Below are 19,969 nucleotides of genomic sequence, written 5' to 3' on the forward strand. Positions count from 1 at the left end.
CATGTTAAAAGATCTATAATCAAATAAACAGTCAGGGGTTATTCTGCTGCATGATGAGTACTAATACCTTTGCTTTGAGTACATTGTGATAATACTTCCATTCCACTTAAGTAAAAAAATCTGAATACGTGTCCTGCCACTGATTGTTGAGAAATAAATTCGATTATATCAGATTATAACAGATTTGTGTTTTAAAACTTGCTGAGAGTATGGGATCTGATTGGCTGTAATTTTGTTCAAATCCGCCACAGAAAATGATCATTTATATTTAAATTATGTTTTGTATAAATAAAGTATAAAGAAAAAGTCTGTGAGAGGACTGTTGCTCTGCACCCTCCTCCATCTCTCTGTCTGTGTGTAGTGTTGTCGACGGTGCGTGTCCTCTTCCGCCATACAGTGGAATGTCACAGCAAACACATTTCCTCCGGCCATGTCTGAGTCTATTTAGTCAGCCTGTTGACAAACTGTACACAATATGCAGCCAGTAAACTCCCCCCATCTGCTTTCTTTCTCTCTCGCTCTCTCTGTCTGTCTGGCACACACACAATACACACAAACTGCAGATGCACAATATTTGCTGTATTATAGCAAGATTCCCTGTGAGGACATGCATGGGTCCCTTCCCGTCAGCTCTCTGCTACCACCGGCCTTTACGCTGTGCTTTAGTACATTGCCTTATTTGGAAGAGGTATTTTGCAACAGTACATTTTTGTGCATTTTGTTTCAGTGGCTTTAAAACCTCTCTGACACTCTTTTCTGATTTCCTCAGTCTGGTTTCCTTCTTTCCCCTCCAACACATCCTCCCCTGCTCTCCCCGCCATCCATTCCTCTCCTCCCCTCCCTTTCACTCCCTGTCGAATTGTGTCCTTGACTGAACTCACTCGCTCACAGTCCCAGACAGCCTGGGCAAAGCCCAATACTCAGGGAGGCTCTAAAAAGCGCACACACGCACATGCACACACATACTCACACACACACACACACACACACACACACACACACACACACACACACACACACACACACACAAACATGCTCACACCTCCCTTAATCCCTTAAAGAAGCAGGATGCTATAGACAGGATTACCAATGGCAAGAACAGAATGTGTATTTAAATATTTTGCACCTCAGATACATACATGATATGTAACAGACAGATATACAATTTTTTTCATCACAAAAACCACCAAACAACACAAGACCACAGAAAAAAGAAGGGAGAGAGTGAAAGAAAGAATGAGGCCCCGCCAAGACTTTGGTGTCTGGGGAGCTTCACTCCTTTTGACCCCATAGGCACGCACGCATACTCACACACACGCACATATAGGCACACATACACACAAATACATGCATCACGCAAACACAACCTCCTCTGTCTCACATTTGCACACAGAAAACAAGAGTCTCTTTGGGGCCATTGTGTGATTTCAATGTCTCTTTCCCTTGTAGTTAAAACAGCAAAACACAGGATGTTGAGTCTCCATGCTGCAATCCCCCCCACACCCACCCACCTACCCCCCCAGAGCAGAGAAACCATGGCAGAACGCTGAGGAGGGCATGTTGATGACGGACCTTCAGAGTGAAGAGGGGGCCCCCTGGCTTGGAGCTGGAGTCATATGTACAGATGCTGGTATTTCAAGAGCAGAAACTGGTTTAGTCCACTTTTCTCTTATGGGACACGACACAAGGAGTGCACAGAGCGGGACATTTGCAAGGCTCATGGTATTTAAAAAGTTGATTTGGGCTCAGATGCGGTTCAGGTTAGAGCACAAGACAGAAATGCAGTGTTGGCGAGTCGAGTGCAGAACACGGTTGCTGGTTTAGCAAAGAAGGGGAGTTGAGAGAGGACAGAGAAAAGAAACAGAAAGAGAGATAGAGCATTGTGATCCTAGTTTGTCCATATTGCAGATGTACAGAACAACACCAGAAAGATTTGGTGAGATACAGACTTCTGGGAAACAGAGTCCTCTATGTGTCACAGCAGGACTCAACAGAATGAGGAAATAGATTTGTCTCTGTCCGCCAGCGTCTGGTATTCATCTGTCAGCTCCTCTTTGCCAGTCCCTCGTTCCAGCGTAGAGTGTGAGTGAGTGTGTACACGTATGATTTTATGTGTTCAGGTTTAGGTAGTGAATTCATCTGCACATGCGTGTGTGTGTGTGTGTGTGTGTGTGTGTGTGTGTGTGTATTTGTGTGTGTACATGCTCGGGTGTTTAAGTTGCGGTTGATTTTGATTGTCAGTGCTGGAGAATTAAAGCTTTACTGTCCAAAGCTGGCAGCTAAATTCTCACCCTTCATTTCACAGTCTCTCACAAAGAAGTCTCCTTAACAAAAAAAATGTTTGCAAATCTGTAAAAGCTTGGATTGAATGCACCTGAAAGAAAAACAAAGGGAGAGAGAAAGAGATGAAGGGAAAGAGAGTAATATATGAGAGTGTGATATTTTTGACAGTGGTAAAGCTTAATAGGTCCTTGTAAACACATCTTCAGTGTTTGATGTGGTTCTAAAAGCAATGTAGTACATATGTGTACACTGTGGTGCTGCTGCTGTTGCACTCTTGAACATACAGTATTCTGAGACACAGGCTACTATAAAACACATTCAAATCTACCTTGAAAATGGAGTCTTGCAAAAGCATTTTTTTAACCTGACCTTTCTATATACTAATTAGATAAAGCTTTTTTGTAAATCTGATTAAAAAAAATTAACTGTTATGTTTATATTAGCTATTCATTTATTAATCACAACTACTAATAGTGCTTCGTCATCCAATTAAATATCAAGTAATGAAATACTTTCAAAACACTTGGCAACTTCATCCTCATTAATCAAACACTCCTCTAGAAATGTCGGCCTTATTGGTTGTATGAAGGTTAAATACACTCACCTGCTGTTACAGGCTGGTGACGCTGAAGCTGTCATCATTGGCTGGGTCCAGGAGCTGGCACAGCACCCCACCTCCCTGAGCCACCTGGGAGGGGTAGCGGTGTCCCATGCCCTGGTAGGATTGGTGGGACAGGGAGAAGCCGCTAGTGTCCTCCTGATGGGGCGAGGAGTCGAGGGGAGGTTTGGGGAATGGGGAGTGAGGCAGGGGACCCTGGCAAAGGCCTGTGCTCATGGCGTGGGGGGTCAGATCCCGCTTGTGGGCAGTCATGGTGGAGGGAGGGCTGCGCTCCTCGTAAAGCACAGGCGTTGAGTGGGAGAGGAGGCTGGGGCTGGGGTTGGAGTGTGTGTGGGAGGGGAGATGAGTGTTGGGGTTGGTGTGTGCATTGTGGAGGGGCTGATTGTTGGTGTGAGGGTTTGAGTGGGTGAGGGGGTTGCTTTGGAGATGTGAGGTGGGATGGGTGTTGGTGTGTGAGCTCAGGTTTGCGTGAGGCTGTGTGTTGTGATGGTGTGTGTCGTGGGGAGTCGGGGTTATATGTGTGTGTGAGTGTGTGTTTGCGTTTGGGCTAGCGAGTGGATTGCCATGTGCGTTTCCATGAGGACTTGTGTGCGGGTTGCTGTGTGTGTGCACGGCTGTATTTGAGTGTGTGCTGTGTGAGTGTGGGCTGGGGCTGCCGCTGTGCGATGTCTGTCCGTACCAGTAGGGGGAGCTGCAGTAGCTGGGGGAGTCATACTGCGAGAACTGGGGGTCTTTTGGAGGCGGGCGATGTGAGGGACTCAGTGCAGTGCCGCAGTGGGGTGTTACTCGTGGTGAGGGAGAGCAGGACGGGGAGAAGGTCCTGGATGGGACTGGGTGATAGGACTGGGGCGGAGGAGGGGTGGGCTTGGGAGGGTAAGGGGGAGATGAGACACTGGGTGAGAGGGAAGAGGAGGACTCTCCAGGGTATAAGGCTGGATATCGCTCTTCAGAGGAAGGTGTAGAAGGGTGGGCAGAATAAGGGGAGGGGTACTCACAGGGGTCCTGGAGGTAGCTGGAGGGTGGTGCAGGATTGGGAGTGGCCAGGGGAGAGAGGCTACTACTGTCTCCGCTGTAATAGTCCAGCACCTCCTGGAACAGCCCAGACCCCTCTGGACCTCCAGCAGACACTACTACTCCTGCTCCTGATGTAGAGACAGCCTTGCCCCTGCCTTTAGCTCCTGATGGCCGCTCTCTCTGACAAGGAGATAACCCCCCTCTGCCTCCTCTAGACCCTCTGCCCCGTCCACCAACCCCTCCCCGTTTAGGTCCTGGAGTGGGCGTTGGTGAGGGACTGGATGGGGAATCAGAGTGTAACGCAGAACCCCCCTCTTTTTCTGATTGTGCTTCAGTCCGTTTCCTGCGACCGCGGCCAGGTTTGCTGGTCCCCCCGCCCTGGAAGAGGACACTCTGGCTCCAGTTATAGGAGGGTCCCGAAGCACTCTCATGCCAATCCATCATCAATTTCTCCAGGCTGGACAGACTTGACTGACCCCCCTCTGCACTAACAGAAGCAGCCTCGTTCAGCTTATATGTGCCACCTGCGGAGCTCGGTCCACTGCCAGTGGCTACAGAGCCAAGATGTGAAGAGTCAGAAGAGGATTCTGATAAACTTTCAGGAAAAGGTTGTCGCTTGGCTTTCTGGGGGGTGTAATTCGAGATATCCAAGATGTCTTTGGACTCGTTGGAGCCATATTCACTGTAGCCATGATACTGAGTCCCAAAGCTGTCCGTTGACCAGCCGCCATAACCTTGTCTGAAGAAAAGAAAAACACAAAAAGAGCAACAAAAATGATAAAAACATACAAACATGACTTCAGCAATATGTCTATATTTGAGAAATAGTTCAGTTTCAACTGCTCTTTGTTGCAGCTCCAGCAGTCAGTAATAGGACCCTGAAGAGAAAACTCTCAATGCGGGTTCTGATTATGTATTCCTATGGATAACCACAGTGCACATTTTAGCCCTGAGTTAACTAATGTCAGGTATTGACTGTTAATTGGCACACGGTGGACAGGGTAAAATTGAAAATGAAGTGCTGGAGTGAAACATTTATATTAAGCAAATCTAATCACTTTGATCCTGCCATGGTCTGACTTTTATTAGTTTGTACTTCTCTATTTAATGGAAGAAAACATTTAATCCCATATTCATTTAAAAATCTTTCATACCAAGTGAGATTTTGTGTGAAAAAACAACTCAGAAATATCTTGAATTCATAAAATTAATTATTGAGTGACAAGTGATTTACCTGAAGCTCCACTGATTGGAGTTGTACTGTTTGTATCCTTCTGGGGAGGAGGAGCTGAACTGGCTGCCTTTGGCCACAGCCATGTACCCTCCTCCAGGTGATGTGGGTCCTGTTGACTCCCCCCGCATGGAGGAATGACCTGCTGCAGGGTATCCACAAAAGCCCCGCTTGGCTGCTGCCTGGTAGCTAGAGTAACCAATCTGGCCAACAGGGGTGGCCTTTCCACTGCTGTGTCCAGACCCGTATGCAAAGCTGCAGTCTGAGGATCTCTGTGACACTGCAGGAGAAGAGGAGGAGTAGCCAGAGGAGTAGTGGCCATAAGAGGCAGGATGGGGGGAGCTGGGAGAGTGTGAGAGAGATGGAGGAGTGGACTTGAGATAGGTAGAGGTGGTGGGCGATGTTTGGGCCAGGCTGCCATAGCTGTACGGTGGCCTGGCCGAGGAGCAATGTGTTTGGGCTGAACCCTCTACTGCAGAACTTGCACCCTTGGAGCACCACTTGGAGAATGCAGGGGACCAGCTGTGCCCGGCAGCTGGGCTGGATGGCTCATAACCAGGGGTGGATGAAGCTTTGCGGGGATCTGACTGAGAGGAGGACATGTCCAACAGGTCTGATGAATCATCGGAGTCGAGCAGTGACCGGAAATATCCAGCAAACAGGCCTTGTGAGTCTTCCCCAACTGGCCCAACCCCTCTGCTTCCTCCTAGACTGCTGTAGGCACCCCCCCTTCCAACCTCACAGGAAGAAAAGCCCCCTCTTGGAGATCCACAGAGCTGAAACCCAGCCAGACCTTTCTCCTTTTCAATACCCCCCTCCTCTCCCCAACCACCTGCCCCATTGGGCCAGTCTTGCCCCATGGAAACTCCTTCTCCTTTAAATGCACCATTTTTTCTCATACGTCTTTTCCTGACTATTTTCTCTCCCCCAGGCTCAGTTCCTACGATCCCCCCTCCCCGTCCAACCCCGCCTCCACCCACCCCCTTTCCCCTTTTCCTAGGTAATCCATGGTCAGACAGAGGGCTCAGTTTCCGCTTCTTGCCGATGGATTCAAAGAAGTCACTGAAGGTGCTCTTATTGCGCTCACTGCCCCCAATCCCCCCTGCTGCTCCTCCACCTCTTCCAAGGCCCCCTCCTCTGCCACCGCGTGGGCGTCTAAACCCAGTTAGCCGATGGAGTAGGGTGGATATTCCAGGGTTTTCCAAGGGGGCATGAAAGCTTTCTGGCTCACTGGGGGTCCAGCATCGAGGGGGAGAGCAGCGGCCAGTGGCAGGGGGCTGACGGTTTAAAAAAGCCAGTTTAGACAGAACGTCCCCATACTCTGTTTTCACATCATTAGTATCATTAACATAAGATGGATAAGGAGAAGGGAGTTTAGTCCGACGACGCCTCCGGGGCTTTTTGGGCTGGTCTCCATTACCACTGGCACTGCTGGGATTCGGAGGCTCTCCGGGTATTCCTGGCAGAGGCTGTTTAGGTGGCCGTCCCCGCCTGCGTTTGAGAATAACAGGCAGCTCTCCAGGAGGGAACATCACCATAACACTCTTCCCATTGTTCTTCATGCGGAGAAGTGCGGTCGGCTCTCGAACTGCCTCCGAGCCCTCCAGTCCGCCATCATTGCCTTTCTCTGTGCCTGTAACTGTCTCCAAATTGGAAATCTTGTAGCTCTTCTGTCGGCGACTAAGACTAACAGGAATGCGAGCCACCTTGACAACAATCTTCCTCACCTGTAAAGCAGAGACCAACATAAAACATATGTAACTGAAAATTATTTCATACATGATATAATATTGTATAATGTATTATGAGTAAGCACAGTGACATGTAACAATTAATGAACTTACACCAACATAACGTCCACATTTCCGGTTATTGGGAGCAGATACCCCTGACTCTGCAACAGGTTCCTCCTTCACATTCAGCAGAGATGCAGGGATGGTGGACGTGTTCACAAATGCGTGATGAGGGGTAACACGATGATGAATGGACTGCGCTGCCTGACGCTGTTTCATGACACTTTTAGGAGCTGCTTTTTGGACAGATTTTGGCGCGGGCCTAGACCTGGATTTAGGTCCAGGTTTATGCCCAAGTCTGGGCCCAGGTTTAGGTGTAGCTTTAGGGACAGGTTTGGGTACAGTTAGAGCAAGAGCGACGTCTGTAGGGCAGGGAGCCGTGGGGAGAACAGCTTCAACAGGCTTATGATCTTCCTTCTCGCCAACCGCCACTTCCTCTTCTTTAACCCTCCAGATCTTCTCCTCTATTACTTCATCCACCTCCTCTCCTCCCCTCTCCCTCACTGCTCTCTTCTCCCCATCCTCTATGCTTCGGCGGAGGCGTGAGGATTTGCGCAGGTGACAGGGGAAGCGGGGACGTCCAGAGCTGCGGAGTGCATACTTCTTCTCAGCCTCCACAGGAAGAGGAGAGGAGCCTGGGTTTGTGTTTGGACCAATAGGAACTGGACAAAAGGTTGAGGGCATGTCTGTCTCTGGTGTGAGGATAGGGGCTGCGAGCTGATTGGTGGAGGAAGGATGATTCCCGAGTGCCAAAGACAGGGGTTGAGGTGAGGTTGTGTGTATGGCCTCCGGCGTGAGAGTTCTGGAGTGTTCTGGCCCAACAGAACCCGTATGTGCATTGATATCCATGTGTCCACAATTATCCATGTGTGCGTGTGAAACAGCCTGCGCATGCACATCTGGGTCTATGTGCGTCTGCATGTTTCTAAATGTCTCTGCGAATGTATGTGTCTCGGCTGTAGTGTGAGTCTCCGTCTGCCTCCGCCGGCAGGTGTTGTGCCCCAGTCTTCTCTGTAGGTGGAGGCCGTTGGCCAGGGCAGAAGGAGAGGAGGGGGGAAAGTGGTCGGAGGTCACCGGTGCCAGTCCATCGTTGGAGGGATCTTGGGACTCCGCCTGGAACCCAAGCTCCCTGGTCCAGAGCTCGGGCCGTTCCAGCTCCTCCAGCCCTCCAACGCACCCTTTTTCCTCTGCCTGGTCCCCACCACAGCCCACTGGAGCCCCAGATTGGCCTGAAAATAGCTGATCTGACAAGCCACTCATTCAGTGTATGGTCTCGCTGGTAGTGAGGGAGGAAAAAGATGTTTTCTGCTGTATGTAAATGTTTCTTCTTTGTAGCTGTCTTCCTCTAACAGCTAGCAAGAAGACTCAAGGACCTAAGGACAGAGATAAAAGTAATATTATCAACTGGATACTAAGTCCACAAATTTAACATCTCCTTTGTTGTATTTAATACATTTAATCTTAACTCCTTGCCGCTTAATATATTGGTCATTGTAAGGCATCAAACATACTGTACAAATTAAAATCAAACATTTGCAGCACAGATGGAATTGCGGTTGTGTGATGGAATCGTCAACATTTTTGGCAATGGGCCATAAACCTAATCTGTAATGCACTCTACTCTATTAACTGTGCCACCCACACAGCAGCATTACAACATTAGGTTACATTTACCATTCATATTCTACTCAGTTGGTTGCTTTTACTGAATGGTTGTGGTGCTGATTCTGATTTTGATTCTGAGTTGAGCCTCACTCTGTCTGCCTGACTGGCTCTGTTCTGCAGGGGATCATTGGGTCATCAATACTGCAGTGGAGAGCTCACATACTTCTCCCTCTCCCCTCTGCTCCTGTCTTTTGCCCATGGTTGCTAGAGTGAGAGAAAGAGAGAAACAGACAACAGACACACAGACAGACAGGCAGACAGACAGACAGAGGAAGGGACAGAGAGTTGACGGAGGTGGGAGACAGGGTAAGTGGGAAAAAAATAAAGGAAAAGAAAGGAGTGTGGAGGAGGGTGGAGCAGAAAGAATAAGAGATTAGTACATGATGTCACAGCACGCATCAGACCAGACTAGAATCAGTATTTTGGTAAGCGCTGCACCATCTCACATCAGACGCAATTATTTTGGAAGATGACTTGCAATATGAAATTTTAAAGTCTAATTGTCGTTAGTGTTTCGTTTTGCTGTGTACCAGCAGATTGTAGGTGCACATGTAAGGCAGAGCAACTTTACACTCTTCTGTTGGATTTTCACACATGCTGTTGATCATAACTACATGATGATGGCCAGACTCACAGAATGGTGTATTGTGTATGGGAACTGAGAGAGTTTTGCGACGTTTTTCACTCTCACCATATTTGAGTGAACAGATGCACATGTTGTAAAAATCCAGAAATTACAATAAACAATTGAGCAGGGGCACACACACACACACACTGACACACACACACACACACACTGCATGCCCCATTTCACCAAAACTATTCAAATGCATTACAAAGCATTAGACTTGGAGGGTACAAGAAGAATGAGAATGTGTGAATAATCGCAGCCACCAGGGGGAAGCAGAGAGGTGATGAATAGAGAGGTGTTAAGAGGATGGAGAGATGAAGGTGACAGAAAGACAGGAACGACTGGAGGATTATAGAAACCCAGAGCAGAGGAGAACTGCAAGTACAGACAGCCAGAAGAGAAAGAAATCTTATGAAATCTGGACCACACGTGCTATCAGACTCGCATGTGACTGGATGCGTGCACACATTCAAACACAAATGCAAGCATGCGTGCCACTGTTGCACGCACATACGCGCACGGCTGGCTCCAGCACGGCACCACACTCTCCACATACAACACAATCCTGTCCATCGTCAGATCTCTCTGCCTCTCTCTCCAACATATGGCTCTGATTAGGAGGGTGGGAGAAGGACAGAGAGAGTGAGAGAGAAAGAGAAAGAGGGGGAACAGGGAGCGGAGGGGGCGAGAGACACTAGAATGACTGAGTGAATTGGTGAGAAAGTATGAGAAAAGGCAAGAGACAAGAAGTACAGGGAGGTGAAAGACGTGATCGAGACAGGGGAAGGATGATAAGTGGTCGGATAGTCTGAGGCAGACAGATTTTAGGTATGAGGGAGAAAAAGTTGAAAGAGGCAAGAGGAGGGAGAAGTAGAGGAGGAGGAAGCAGAAGAGGAAGAGGAGGAGGAGGAGTGGGAGTTTTGCTGTAGCAGAGTTTGGGGCTGAACACATGGAGCAGAGCAACCTCAACGTTCTGCTGCTCTGAGGAATGACACAACTGGGACAGACAAACATGGAGATGAACACACACACACACACACACACACACACACACACACTACACATAGTTTCTTTAACCCCATCACCCATTCCCTCCCATGCCCAGTGCTGTCTCCCCACCTCCCTCTCTCCCTCCCTCTCTTCTCTCCTATTCTCGTTCTCACTTCCTCTCTCGTCTAATTAACAGCATTCATTAATTAAGGCTCCATCTGACCGGTGTGTGAGAGAAGGAGAAGAACACATGCTTTAATTAAACATTGCTGCACATGTGCTTACACATACATGCACGCACTGTCACTCACACACACACAGCGACACAAACCAACACACAAAGACACATGCAAATATGCCCCCACAGCTTCATCCTCCCACACACTCACATCGATTTGCACATAAAGACATACATATCACACACACACGCACACATGTATAGTCATGCACGATCACACACAAAACAAAGACACACATGCAAATATCCCTCTACTGTGCTCTGCGGGGGGCATCCTGACAGGGCTTAGATGCCAGCCTATCAAACACTCCCACTATCCCACATTGTTTAAGCAAATACTCCTGGCATCCATCAGTCGCCATTCCAATATATTCACTGTCATACGTAGCAAATGCGTTTTGGTGCATTTTACTGTGAATGGCTCTGGGGCTTTGGAACACACAGTGGCGTAGTATTGTCTGTGTGAAAACAGCCGATGGTGTGCACGGCTCCCACATGATGATCTGTTGAATGTGTTTCACAAAGAGCAGCTCTCATATGAATGATATTGTTTGAAAATGTTTGATACTGTACATTTTTCATCTGCTCATAAAAGTTTTTGGTGCTTATTGTGCGCTTGCAGGAAAGGCAACAACAACACAACATGCCAGAGAGTGTATGTGCGCACATGCCAGTGTGAAATCAGAGACTAGAACCTGTCATTTTCCAGATTGGGCAGTTGCCCTGTTGTGCATAGTCTGAGAGGAACAATCATTCTGTACATGGTAGCTGTACAGCATATCTATTCTCTTCCCATCTATCTCACTGCCACAAAGGCTTGCAGACTCACAGGCCTGCCAGCAGCAACCCTCAATGAGGAACTAGACCCTGTGTGTGTGTGTGTGTGTGTGTGTGTGTGTGTGTGTGTGTGTGTCTGTGTGTGTGTATGTGTGTGTGTGAGTGTGGATGTGTGCGCGCATGCATGTGTGTGTTTGTGAATGTGCGCGTGTATGAGTGTGTCTTCCTGGGTGTGTTTGTAAAAGCACTCACTGAGCTCTAACGGGTGTGCAGTTGTTGCTAAGAGACAGGCAGCAGCACCGAAACAGCATGGGGGGGTGTAAGGGAGGGGGACACAGAGGGGAGAGAGAAAGAGAGAAAGGTAGTGAGAGAGAGAGGTGGTGAGGGGAGGAGGGGGAGCTCCACAGAGAGGTTTAGACAGATAAGAAGAGGAGGGGGTGGGGGGGGTGGAGAAAGTGTATGTGAGGCCAGGAGAGAGAGAGAGGTGGGGAGGGGGAAGTGGGTCAGGGGGTCCACAGAGACTGAGTGACACCACGCAGAAACTCAGCTACTGTCAGCCTCTCGTTCCCCCACACCACCTCAACCCTGATGCAACCTCGACCTGCAGCTCCATCAGCCTCATAGCTCCATATAACACACATGACAACACACAACTTCTACAGACAGAAAAACATCAGTCAAAAGAATAATGAGGAAAATAACACGAAAGACAATGAACCAAACTGTTAGACAACTTGATGACAAACTGTTTTCGAGTCATTCTTGAGATGTGTTCAGTGGGAAATGGTGAGGAAAAGAAGTGTGTCATGTTGTATTCCAGATGGCAAACATCAGTCTGACTTTGTCAATGAAACATCACACATTATATAATATTAACAAAGCATCACTTTAGAGTGGTTGATGAAGTGCAAACACTGCCTGTGTGTAGTGATCATATTAAATAGTAGGCCTACTACTACGAATAGGCCTCTGAGTGTGGTGCATTATATGTAAAAAAAAAAAAAAAAAAAAAGCAGATTAAATGGAAATGTAGTTCTAATGCATATTGATGTAATTTCACATCGTCTTTAGAATTGAAAAAAACTCCTTTATTTAATTTCAGCCACATCACAGAAACACACGAACAACCTCCATTTAACACGAGCACAACCTAGACATAATCTTAAAATGATGTTGACGTGATGGATTTTAAGGCAGTATTTTTATTCCCACTGTGGGTAAAAGATTTCAATATTTACCCAACACTCGGCTGAACTGTGGAAAGTTTTACATCAACCAAATGAGAAGAAAAACAATGAAATTGAAGTTAGAAGGTCTTCTCTTAACCACAGTGGATTGCAGCTCAACAAGCAGTAACAGTCCCAATCCAAACTCTTCCAATCAACAGACCTGGGTTGTTTGGGAGCTTGAGGTGTGGGTAAGTGTGCAAAAGGAGGTGAGGAATGTTATACACACTTATTGCACTACTGTGGCCGACGCGCCTGCACACAAAATACCTAAAACAACCCCTCACAACAGAGGTGAACTTTGGGCTTTGGTGGGCTGCAGCTCCATGCACACACATGTCACTCAAGCGGAGACAGTCCAACAAGCATACTCACATACAGACCCCCCGCCCCAGACCCACCCACCCACACACTCTCACTCTCCTTCCCTTTGACCTCTCCTCTTGTTCTCACCCACTCATATCCCACCCAATCCTACTGCCCCCCTCCAAAAAAAGAAAAACCACCACCTCCCCAGCTGCAGGAAATTCCTAATGATCTCCATCATCAGTGTGCGCGCTGTATCTCCTGCCAAGAGCAAGCACGTGCACGCATATACACACACACACACGCAACAAACACACACACAAAGCATATAAATGAACAGAGACCAACGCATAAACCATATGTGCAGACAAACAAAAAGACAGACAGACGTTCAGACACGCAGACACACATCTAACGTAAACAGACTTCACACGGACCAGATACAGTGGCGGATCTGCCAAGGATGCACACAGGGGACCGCAGAAGTAGCTCCAAACACTAGACAACACATAACCAGGACCCCCCACCCCTCTGACTGTCTTACTATCTGACTGTTGTTTCTGCAGGAACCTACATGGTGTAGTTATTTTAAGTCAAGGAGGACTGTATTACCCCTTCCTCTCCTTCAGCCCCCCCCCCCCACATCACTTCTCTTCCTCACGGTTCTCTTTCTCACACACACACACACACACACACAGACACACACACACACACACACACACACATCCCACCTCCGCTTTCTCTCCCACAACACACGCTCCCACTCCCCACCAGCCCTCCCTCATCTTCAACTCATCCTGACACTCTCTATCCTCTCTCACTCTCCTGCAGGCAGTTTCCTGGCTCTGCTGATGGCCGCCCCTCAGTCAGGTCATGTGACCAACCGCACCAGCTGGGAACAGCTAGGAGTGTGCACATGTGCGCACACAAACGGCATGCAGGATTACACACAAACACGGACACACAGGGATACGTCTTGAAACACACACAAACACATGCAAATACAAGGAGATGAAACCAACCACTTAGGTGCAAACACAGAAACACTCCCAGTTACAGTTCACGCAGGTGCACACGCACACACTGAGCTGACAAACACGCAGAAACACACAAGTGCAAGAAAAGATGCACGCTCCACGTAGTCACGCTGGCAAGAACTCACAGACACACTTAAAAACCACACTTACCGACACACATAGATATAGCCATGCATATCTACCTCACACACAGAGGACACACAAACCAGATGCTTGGGCCCCGACACATACTCAGACCTTGAGGCCAGTGTTTTGGAGAGGGGCCTCTGTGCTGCGGCCCTGACTTCCTGACTCCTCCTCCTCCCTCCATACTCCTGTTCCACAGTTGCTGTGGGAGACGCTGCTGCAGCGCCCGTTGCCAAGGAGAAGGCTGCTGGCTGTTTGAACAACAATGGCCGCCTTGTGAACATTCCAACTGTAGGTACTGACAGCTCATCAGCCACAGCCTCGACATACACACCTTTCAAAAAGCACACACAGACACACGCATGCTGCTCACACTACACACCGACGCCACACCACTGTACCTCTCCGGTTCTTGGCCTCAAGCCTGAGCGAGGTAACACACTCAGACACAAACACAATCAGGCATGCACACAAACGCACGCGCACACACACACACACACACACACATCTGTGCACGCTCTAAGAAATTATGACTTCTGCTGAGAGGATAAGAAACCCTTTCGTCCCCTTTCCGTCTACCTGCATCTCCCTACCATCTCTCTTCCTCTCTCTCTCTCACTCATAGACACACACACACACGCACACACACACACACACACACACACTCAGTGCGCAGTGCATTCATCCATCTTCCCCCTTCTCCCCGACTACTCTCTGTCTTTCTCTCTTATCTCTTTCTCTCTCCTCCCCCTCCACAGCCTCCTGCGTTCACTCTCTCACTCGCTCTTCACTTGCTCATCCCTGCCTCTCTCTCCCTTTCTGTCTCAGGAAGTGTGTGTTCTCACTCCCGCGCACACACTATCATCCTGGCACGCACACATGTGGAGGACACACATTCACACACTGAGAGAGACACACACAATCTCTTTCTCTCCTGGAAGGTAGCGAATCTTTTTGTCCCTTGGGGGCATACACTTCCTCAGAGAAGGAGGGAAAAGGGAAAGAAGAAAGAGAACTAGAAACAAGGGTGGAACGGGCAAGAGAGGAAGAGGAGGAGGAGGAGGGAGAAGGAGAGGAAGGGAGGGAGAGAAGAAAGGAAGGGAAGAGGGTGAAAACTATATTCACGGTGGGGATTTATATACAGACCCCTTAGTGCTCTGATTATCTGTTCATATTGATGGGACGACATTGAAGCCACGGCGCTGGAATGTTGAGACAGTGCTGAAGCCAAATTGGGTAGACTTGGGTGTGTGTGTGAGGGGGGTGGGGGGTGGGGGGGTGTTGAGGAGAATCACTAACAAGTCTCTGCTTATCCTCTGACTCACTGTTTTCAACACACATACCCAGACACATGTATACGCACCCTCACACGCCGCTAAAAACAAAGATAACTCTGACGCACGAGCATGAAGAAACATGAATATCAGACATACTGTACATGTGTGAGTATGTTCATCTGCGGAGAGGTACAGTATGTGTGTGTGTGAGTGTGTGTGTGTGTGTGTGTGTGTGTGTGAGAGAGAGAGAGAGAGAGAGATGGCGAGTATGTGTTGAGTGTGCCAGACACCGAGAGATGCTTTTGTGCGTGTACGTCTGTGTGTCTGCGTGTTTTCCCCATCTCTCGCTCCTCTTTAATAATTGAGCTGATTCTGTCCAGCTTGTTAGGGAGGTACACAGCAGCTTCACACTCTGTCTTCTCTCCCTCTCATCCTCTCACGCGCTCCATCCCTCCCTCCTCATCCTTCCATCTTGCCACTCTCCCTTCATTTATCACTCCTTCTCCTTCCTGACCCCTCCATCTCTCTCTTTCTCTCTCTCTGTCCCTTCCCCCAGCTCTCCTCTCTCTTTCTTCGCAAATCCCCTGTTCTTTGACCTCTCCCTCGCCTCTTGCAGTTACACCCCCCCCCACACACACACACACACACACACACCCTCCGCTCCCCACCCCTCCACCCCACTGCCCTCCATCATCCCTCTCCTCTTGCCTCCCCTCCCTCCATCTTCCGGAGGTGAGAGGTCGAAGCTTCCTCTCCACTGTCAGACTCAAACCGGCTGCAACCAGCCCCTGGGGTGGTAGGAGGAGGGGGGGGGGGCAAGGAGAATGAGGAGGTAGGTGAGGAAGGACATGTAGGGAATGGGGGAACAGGAAGGTGGTGGGAGGGGGGGTGATAAGTGGAAGAAAAAAAAGAAGCAGAAGAAGAAGGGACTGACTAAAGGACAGATACATGGGGGGGCAGAGGGGTTAAAACAGGGAAGGAGGCGAGAGAAAAGGGAAGGAGAGATGTCTTCTATTGAGTCAGTGCCTTTGGCGTGGAGGAGCCGTTTTATGAATGTATCGTGTGGGAGGTGACAGAATGTAGCATACAAACACTGCTTACACTAATGCTAAATGGTTGCTGTGTGTGTGGGCGCATCTGTGTGTGTTTATTTGTGTGTGTTTGCCTCTGTGTGTGTGTGTGTGTGTGTGTGTGTGTGTGTGTGTGTGTGGGGGAGTTGAACCACGTTTACCTGCCTGTGGCGAAAGCTATTTCACTTCAGGTGACGATTAGATTAATAGGAGTCGTAAAAGACAGTACCCTTCACTCCAAGGACAAAGTAATTATTTTTGCCAGTAGCTCGTTGCATAGTAAAAAAAATATTAAAAGTTTTAGAATATTCCTAAAATGTCCTACGACTCTATATTAAATATGAGGTCTTATAGTCTATAAAGTTGTTTTTGTTTTTTAACAATGGAAACTTTGCAATTCAGTATAACATCTCTGATTTGTGAAAAAAAAGGCAAAAGAAACATTGATATAATTTGCATCTCAATGTCACAGTTTATGCTTAAAGCCATCATCTAATAGCTCTGAGCTCTAACCAACCAGCTTCTGAGTGTGAAAAGATGAGAATTGTTTATGTGAATCTGTGCCCTAAAATCAATTACTCGTGTATTTTGGGAGGCATTTCAAGTGCTGAGTAATAATGGCCTGACTCATTCACAACACTGGTGTAAATTCCCTTTTCCTGAATGGCAGTAACATATCTGTTGTGAAGAGTTCAAAGAGGAGTGCCAGAGTGATCGGCTGACTTTCACAAAACATCAGTTACAAAAAAAAAAAAAAATTAAAAAAAAAAAGGTTTTTGTTGCATTTGACAAATCTTGCGCACAGCTAGATGCCAAATGCATGAAATGAGAGGTTTTGTAGTTGTAAGGAGAAGACTGAGATTGTTTTTGGAGAATCAGTGTTTGAACAGACTCAATCTCTGGTAGGATATCATCTGATTTAGATTACTAGAGCTCGTCTGGTGGTAGAATATGTGTGGTCTGTTAGCTCAGGTAAAGGATTAATGAAAGGACCACAAAGAGATTCAATAAATGATTCTATCTTTCAAGAGAATTTTCTTCAGGTTTATACCTGATGCATCAATAAACTGTCACTCTTCCACCATTTAACCATTCAACAGGTTGCACCAGACTGAACTCAAAACTTCTCGAAGCATCGGGAAATCATTGGAAATCCATAAATGCTGCACCAATCAATGTTTCATGCGTCTGTCTGTGTTTGTGTGTGTGTGTGTGTGTGTATTTGTGTGGGCAACATACATGAATATGTGTCCATTCTGTCTTCTCAATCTCCATGACGACCTCCATATCAAGAGGACATCTGACTATGGCAACCTCACATGCTGATAGGCAGACAGAGAAAACAGGTGATTGGTCGGGCCGTCGGCTGTCATATCAGCAGGGTGCATCTTTGTGACACTGCAACACACATGTGTGTTCTCACACACACGCACACTCTCTGACTTGTCTGTGCCACCAACCCACACACCTACAAACTGCAGCATGGCACAAACAAAAGGTACTTCCACAGCACACACATACACACACACTTGGAAGTACACATGTGCATGCATAAACACACACACACATACACACACAAACATACACACACACACACACACACACACACACACAGAGCTTTGAGACGAAATGTGGTGTGTTAGGTGCGCTGACCCTGCCAATGAGGACAGGAGGAACATCAACGGAGCTACAAGGCCGTTGCTATGACAACTAGCCCCGCTCACACAGGTAGGAGGCACAATAGGCCTAAGCTGTTATATGTTCACATTCTCTGTTTGTCACACACACACACACACACACACACACACACACACACACACAAACACACACACACACACACACACACACACACACACAGGGCCATGCACTCAAGACAAGTCTGACAGACAGCGGCTGCATGCCAAGGTAAGGCCATTTCCTTTTCATTCCAGCATTCAGAGGGTTGAAATTATTCATTATGTTCAAGTGGACCTGCCAATAAGAGAACTCACTCTTCAACTAGCGACTGTGAGAGTGAGACTGTGTGAGTATGAGACAGACAGACAGACAGACAGAGCATCACTCTGCATACCAACAGCACCCGCACTAGGGCAGCCTGTGCACGTCTTTGAGGGGCCCTTAAATAACGAACTGTCACTGCCCAGACACTGACATTGACTTCCCTCTCCCTCTCATCCTCCCTCACTGTCCTCTCTTTCAGTTTCTCATGCACTCCTTCTTCCTTTGTCACCCCCCACCCCCTCCTCCCTGCTAAACCACAGACAAGAGCTGATAATCACCACCATGAGTACGCCGTGTCTCTCCAACACGCCGGCCCTGTTTCCACTGCAGGATGTGCTGCTGCTGTGTCCTGCCTAACTGCCCTGATAGCTCAGGGGGGCTGCCGGGATGGAAACCCCGGTAGCTGGACTGATGCTCACCGGGACTCTCTCTGTCTCCTGTTTATATGTAAAGCAAACATCTGTCCATCATGAGAAGCTGGGCTCACAGTCAGACCTCTGGTATGTGCCACTGGTATGTAAATTCATTTTTAGAAAAGTCCCATCAAACTCATACACAGGGCCAATCTTTGGGGATGGCCAATAAACAAGACATGAGGCAGTGTGTGTGCCTGTGTGCCAGCAGTGTGACAGTACCTGGGGAGGTACTGTATACTGTTGCCTTGCCTCCACTATGTATATTCAGTGATAATGAGGCTAAAAGGTGAGAATATTGTAAATCTTTTTTTAAAAAAACAGGCGGGGGTACACAGGGTTCATTGCGCGCACATTCAATCACATTGCGTGTGTGCATGTGTGTTTGAACATCATCATTTTAGATCTTAACCACACACGCTGCATGCCTACAGTAAAGCCCAGATGACCCAGCAGCACGAGCAGTACGCATGCAGAGCTCCCTCCGTTCACGGCACCGATGAGGTTAATGTGAAAAACTCAAAAAGAAACGTAGCCAGAGGTGCGCAGCACAACTGGCTGAGCGGACAGTAAGCAATTTTTTTTTGGTGTTGTGTACACAAGACGCTGCACGCGCACTCACCAAGGGAGAGAGAGAGAGAGTCTGGGGGCTCGCGCTGGCTGCTGGAGCTGTTGCGGTGTCAACGCTGGCTGGCGGGGCTGGCGGCTCGCGCGGCTGTCGGTGGCGGTGCTTCGCTCCTCTCCTCGCCCGGGTCACGGAGCCGTTGCCTTGACGGCTGCAGCCGTCAGCGCGCAGCATTTCCCCTTCATCTGGGCTCCACGCCTCGGAGGGAGAGAGTCCTCCCACATCAATGTAAACGTTGTCTCTTCCTGCGGTCGCGCGCCACCGTCTCGTGCGACTCAACGGAAAAACCGCTCCTCTGGCTCACATCAATATCTGCACCCACAAAGATGGGAAAGCAAAAAAACAAAAGGGGGGAAATTTTAAAAAATAGGGAGCAGGGACGTTGGTTAACAGTCTTCTCTCAAATTAAGGTGCTGACATAACCGCACTAGAGCGCTGTCCTCCGGTTTTGGTGACAGGCACGGGACTCCCCAGTATGCGGGAGGCGAGAATCGACCGTGCGCCCGTGCGTCTCTGCCTCTGCAATTCCAGCTCTGTGTCTCTCTTGCGCCCTAGTCTCCGCTGTGCCTCTCCAACGTGCCTGACTGTCAAAGCCATCCGGGCACCCGTAGCTGGCCTCACTTTACACCTCTGGAACTATGGGAACA

At 48.4% G+C, this 19,969-nt stretch overlaps 1 protein-coding gene across 1 annotated transcript; it reads right to left on the reverse strand.

Annotated features, from left to right (window-relative positions):
* Positions 1–1,083: 1,083 nt before the first annotated feature.
* ahdc1 (AT hook, DNA binding motif, containing 1) lies at positions 1,084–19,888 on the reverse strand. Its single transcript, XM_087175577.1, has 5 exons — positions 19,320–19,888; positions 6,992–8,313; positions 5,151–6,874; positions 2,888–4,655; positions 1,084–2,374 (listed from the first exon to the last, which is right to left on the reverse strand). The coding sequence occupies exons 2-4, from the start codon at positions 8,198–8,200 to the stop codon at positions 2,894–2,896; spliced, it is 4,695 nt and encodes a 1,564-aa protein (XP_087031703.1). The 5' UTR covers positions 8,201–8,313; positions 19,320–19,888; the 3' UTR covers positions 1,084–2,374; positions 2,888–2,893.
* Positions 19,889–19,969: the final 81 nt, after the last annotated feature.

This window comes from Seriola lalandi, unplaced genomic scaffold (genome assembly GCF_002814215.2).
Source record: "Seriola lalandi dorsalis isolate HSWRI2012SDOR001 ecotype SW California unplaced genomic scaffold, Sedor1 jcf7180002054476, whole genome shotgun sequence".
Lineage (NCBI taxonomy): Eukaryota > Metazoa > Chordata > Actinopteri > Carangiformes > Carangidae > Seriola > Seriola lalandi.

Coding starts and splice junctions, on each gene's coding strand:
- ahdc1 (XM_087175577.1), bottom strand. CDS start 8,200: ATGAGTGGCTTGTCAGATCAGCTATTTTCAGGCCAATCTGGGGCTCCA. Junction 6,875..6,991: donor AATGTGGACGTTATGTTGGT/GTAAGTTCATTA, acceptor TCTGCTTTACAG/GTGAGGAAGATTGTTGTCAA. Junction 4,656..5,150: donor TCCAATCAGTGGAGCTTCAG/GTAAATCACTTG, acceptor TCTTTTCTTCAG/ACAAGGTTATGGCGGCTGGT.